Genomic DNA, 5,677 nt, shown 5'->3' with positions numbered 1-5,677 from the left:
ATAACTAATGCTTCTTGTTTTAGCCAGAATCATATTTTAGCGCCTTTGCCAACAAAGCAAGAGTGCTACTTTATGGTCGGACTGAAATATGAAAACCTCTGTCTATTGGTCCCCTACCGGCGGAGCTGAAGGGACTTGAGGTTTCCACTCTGTCTGTCTGCCAGTCCAGCAAATCAGTTTTCTGCACTTTCTTCTGTCATGCTTGCAAAAATGCATTTGATGTTTCGTACAGTGCTTTACCATGACAAGTTGTAGATCAAGATTGAAATTTGTTCCAGTCCATTGATATTTTGCTGAGCCATGGCATGGCCCTTGGACTTCGAAAATAAATGCAAAACTCAGTTTTCTGCACTATATTTTGTTCTGCTTGCAGATATTCATTTGATGTTTGGTAAATTGCTTCAAATTTTGTTCTGGTCCATTGATTTGTCGCTGAATTATAAGCCTTGAATGCAGAAAATTAATTCAAATGCTCATTTTTTTTATAACTCGTAACAAAATGGACTTGATATTAGTAATATTACAGAGGACCATGCCTGTTTTATCACTATTGTGTGTAGTTTTCTTTGCGCTCAGTGTTACATTTCTGAAGCTGTGAAATCATTAAATTTGTGGGAACCAATTTTCATAGATAGTCAAGGTTTTACAGGTTTTTTTTGGGATGTAATTTCAGGAAGATGGTTTCTGAACATTGAAACATTAAAGGAATTGTGCATTTTGTTTTGGTCTGAAATTCGTGGAATACCTACGAAATCCCTGAAAATGGAGTCTGAAATTTAAAGATTCCACATTATGGGAAATAGATTCTTTCTTTGGGTTACTTGGGGAAAAAACTTGGTTCTGTAGCTCTGATTAACTTGAACATGGTTGTATTTCAATAAACCCTTTAGTATATTGAAATGAAAACCAGGGAGTAAATTCCAGTACAATGCTAATTAGAAGTAAGTAGTAAACTCACTTTTCACTGCTGTGACCCGGGGACAACCCTCGTGATCGCCAGTGGTATTAAGCTCACTTTCCTGACACCGATGTGACCCAGGGTCAGTCCTTATTATTGACTGGTAGTATATGAGAGGGTATGATGGTCGTTCACTCAGACACCAGGGTGAGGGGGTGGGGCACCCTATAGCTAGCGAACTCCCTCTCTAATGAACCCCTCATGCAAACATCCATGCAAAGCTAATTGTAAATAAGCTGCTCATAAGCTTTCATGGGCATTTTCCTTTTAAACCATATGTCAAGGTTGACTAATATCTATTTATAAACAGTCTCAGCAATGATCATCATTGACAGTGCAGGATCAGTTTTAGATATTTACATTTCCATTGTTGTTACCTGAGATATTTTTACCATTTGATATGATAGCCATTTCCTCATGAATGTCAATAATGTCCGTAAGAATCGTGATAAATATAGTACGACTGTATTAATGGCTGGGAACATTCTGACAGAAACTAAAATAAAATGTAAATATTAAAAAGAGTAAATTTCATTTCTGAAAATACACAAGGCAGCATACCTCTAATGAAGCACTAATATGCTTTATGAAGTATGGACATAATATGTTGCAGTTCATGCCAATCTTCAAAAATGAAAGTTATTTCTCAAGTAGATCCCATCCTTTTAACTTGATTGTCGTGTTTAGAGGTGAACTCTACTGCATAAAAAGTGCATACAATTCAATTTTACAAAGATGGTGCACAGTCTTTTATAAATTACTGGGTTTTTTAAACTGCAGTTTTAGTAGGCTACCTACTGGAAATTATTTCTGGATATTTTTCTCACAAAACATGTTTTGCATTTTCTTTTCTTACAGTTATCAGGTGATGTCATCACCAAGGCAACAGCCTATGACAGACTGATGGATGAAAATGTTGATATCAAAATGGAGCTGAGAACGATTCAGACAGAGAAAGATAAATACAGACTGGAAATGGAGAGGGTGGGTGTTGTATTATTGTAATGTTAGATACAGAGGGTGGGTGTTTATTGTAATGTTAGATACAGAGGGTGGGTGTTGTATTATTGTAATGTTAGATACAGAGGGTGGGTGTTGTATTATTGTAATGTTAGATACAGAGGGTGGGTGTTTATTGTAATGTTAGATACAGAGGGTGGGTGTTTATTGTAATGTTAGATACAGAGGGTGGGTGTTTATTGTAATGTTAGATACAAAGTTATGGGGGGTATATAGGAATCACTCTGTCTGTCTGTCTGTGCAGATTCATAACTTCTTTGTTCTTTGACATAGGCATACCATATTTGACACATGAGTGTATCACCATGAGACAATGTGTCATGTACCTTCATGACCTCCATATGACCTTGACCTCAAGGTCAAAGTTAAAGGTTTTTACAATGGATTCGTGTCAGGGCCATGACTTCTTTGTTCTTTGACATAGGCATATCATATTTGACACATGAGTGTATCACCATGGGACAATATGTCGAGTACCTTCTTGACCTCTATATGACGTTGAACTTTGACCTCAAGGTCAAAATTGATTATAGGGTTTTGACATAGTCATACCATAAGACATGGGTGTATCACCATGATACTATGTGTCATGTACATTCATGACCTCTTTATGACCTTGACCTTTGATCTCAAGGTCAAAATTTTAGGTTTATGCCATTGATTTGTGTTCGGACTATATCTTCCATTTTCTTCTACAAAGGCATACCATATTTTGACACTCAGGAAAGAGGTAATTTATACCTATTAACAACACCCTTTGGGAGATTGGGGTAAGCGGGGGGTATTCTTAGTGAGCATTGTTCACAGTATATCTTGTTTAAGATTGTTTTGATAATAATTTGTCAAACAGGAAAATAAAACTGTAGACATTAACATGATGTACAGGGATTCTCATATATTACTCAATGCCATCATAATTTTTTTTTCAGCTGAAGAAAGAATTGTCAAACTTTGGTCCTGATTTCTTTGAGGAAATTGAAGATCTGAAATACAACTACAAGCAAGCTTTAGAGAAAAACATCTTGTATGAGGAGAGACTACAGCAATTGGGGGCCAGATAGTGTTCGGCACCAACAGCATTGGTGATTCCTGACTGTTACTGCCATCTTCAGTGTTTACATTGAGCCAGACGCTTCAGACTGTTAACACATACCCAGCCCATTTTCAGTATCACTGATGGGAGTTTAGGATTGTGAAAGTTATTTGGTCATTTAGAGACTTATCTGTCTAGAAAAGACTGGGCATATCCTTCAGGAAGTATAAATGTTTGATGTGAGGTGTGTGTAGTGCTGATCTCTTACACCTCTCATTTGTTTAACAGATAGGATTACTTTGAATGAAGTTTTTCAAAGGCTTATGGATGAGAGGGCATTCCGAAACTGTATTTCATCCGTCCAATTATGCGAGATTTTCATTGAAATACCTGCATTAACATTTTGACAATTCTATTGAGCATATTGATAAAGATGCGAGTCTGAGGCAATGGATTTTACTGAAAGAAATGGGTAAACATGCCAGTCAGTGGAACATTTTTTTCGGGGTGGGAGCGGGAGGATGGGATATTTTTTTCTTCATTATATAACAACATAGAACTGTTCATGTTGTGTTGTAGTTCCAGCTGTGATATTTTTTATAAAAAGCATGTTGCTACACTTGATATTTGTAAATAAGCATTGGTGAATTGTACAGCATGCACTGCTCGGTATCATTATTTACTTGTATGTCTTATAGATCTGGGGAAAAAATCATTTTCCGTCCTATCAGCAAGATTATTTACATTGTGTAGCGAAGTTTAATATATTTACATATAAATGCATTTTTGTGCAAGAAATTGTATGCTATTTTGTGTTGTTTATATACATGTATTATCAAAAAACTGTGTGTGTACGCCTACCAAATCAATACTGCCAATACTGTTGAGAGACATATTTTGACGAAAAAATTCCAATAATAATTTTCATGTGATTGATGAAGGAGGAGGGGGATTAAAGTCTATAGAGAAAATATTTATAATGGAGAAAAAGAAAATGTACCATTTTATACGTTAAAAATCAAAAGATTTTTGATAAACAAAAGATTTACACTCAATCTCGCATATGATGTGGCACTGGAGCATAATTGTGTAAGAGTTTACAAAGCGTTTAAAAGAATCTTGTACTTCCATATTTACAGGTGTTAATGAGCAGCGACACCTAGGGGTAGAGAATTGAGAGAACACGGGGTTTATTTACCCCCCCACCCCCACCCACCCCCTATTCGTGACAAACTTCTTTAACGCACATGTATTTACACACAATAAGTGTATGTGTGTACTTACAACAGGGAGTGCGGTATGCATAAAACAACAATAACTAATTATTTTATTAAGTCAACAAGTCTTAAAACATCTTGTGTTTTAATTGTTTATTATTTTTTAAGATTATTATCATACAGAGACTTACTGACCGCAGCACTTCAATCTTAGATAAACGAGAACTTCTGGCTGTTTATAATACTAGTATTTTATAATTTAGATTAATAATGAGACGACCTTTTAATTATGAGATGACCTTTTAATTCCATTCAAAAATAAACTCTTCTGTTAGCTTTCCTCTTACTAGGGTCATAAACTTCATCTTGGTTCCCATTGGTTCTATCCCCCGCTGTAACACTAATCCACAGGATACCGGTGCCCTCTACAGAAATCGATCACAAATGAGGCAAACATTTTACACACACTGGGCTGATGGGCTTTAACATTTTATGTGATAAGCAATTTTAAGCTCTATAATATACCAAGTGTAGATTCAAGTTCAGTTAGCTTAAAGATATCTAGTTCGATTGGAAGCAAGTTCTATTAAAAAGGCAACGTTTCGGGAAGATTCATTTGTTAAAAAAAAATTCTATCGTTTCGAAAGAGGGGGGTGGGTGGGGGTGATCTTACTCGTGGATGCTGATAAAATCTTTTGTTAAGGTGGCAGTCAGAATAAAGTGATAAGATTTGAAAGGGGTTAAATTCAAGTCTCTTTTAGTGTATTCACTTTATTTCTGAAACAACCAGGAAAGGGGGGGGTCACAATATTTAAAAAAGTCGGGAAAGGAGAGTGATACCCACAGATGCTTGCTTAATGCTTTTCATAATAAGTTAATAATGGCTTATTAATGCATTATGAAACGGTGGGTTCTGTGGATAACTTCCCGTTCTCTCTGTAATTTCTGCTTCCCTTGTTCATGATAAGCCTGTTTGATTTGATTTTAGAAAATGATAACCTCCTCATAACATTAATGCATACGTTGTTTTTGTGTTGTTGTTTTTTGGTGTTTTTTTTTTTGGGGGGGGGGGGGGGTTATTTGCTCTTTGTTCCCTTCCGTGTTCCTTGCATTTTAGCAACACATATTTTTCAATTTTCCGGAATACAGCTTGTTTTATTTCAACAATCAACCTGGTGTCTAAGCCAAAACTATAGTTACGTTTCACAGATTGAGAGAAAAATTTTCAAATGGACGTATACAAAACAACAAATACATCAAAAAATATTGAAAAACGTGCGAATTCCTCGCCATTTTCCTTTCATTGTCAGAAATCACTTTACACATATGTTTGACCGCGATCAAAATGGGGTAAATCTACTCTAATATCGGCGAGATTCGCCGAGGCTGTATATTTGGACTGACGCCTCTTCGTTAGAGTCCAAATATCCACTAGGCCTACTCCCGTTA

The 5,677-nt window shown here is 36.1% G+C and overlaps 1 protein-coding gene across 1 annotated transcript in view; it reads left to right on the top strand.

The window, feature by feature from the left end:
* LOC125674514 (centrosomal protein of 290 kDa-like) overlaps positions 1 to 3,812 on the top strand; it is a 75,900-nt gene extending 72,088 nt beyond the window's left edge. The window contains exons 54-55 of the mRNA XM_056159099.1: positions 1,817 to 1,942; positions 2,908 to 3,812. Coding sequence (XP_056015074.1) covers positions 1,817 to 1,942; positions 2,908 to 3,039 — 258 coding nt within the window. The 3' untranslated portion in view covers positions 3,040 to 3,812. The remainder of the gene's footprint in view (positions 1 to 1,816; positions 1,943 to 2,907) is intronic.
* Positions 3,813 to 5,677: the final 1,865 nt, after the last annotated feature.

The sequence above is a fragment of the Ostrea edulis genome, chromosome 3, assembly GCF_947568905.1.
Source record: "Ostrea edulis chromosome 3, xbOstEdul1.1, whole genome shotgun sequence".
NCBI classification, from domain to species: Eukaryota; Metazoa; Mollusca; class Bivalvia; order Ostreida; family Ostreidae; genus Ostrea; species Ostrea edulis.
Note: the sequence above shows the minus strand (reverse complement) of the source record. Positions and strands in the feature narration are given on the sequence as shown.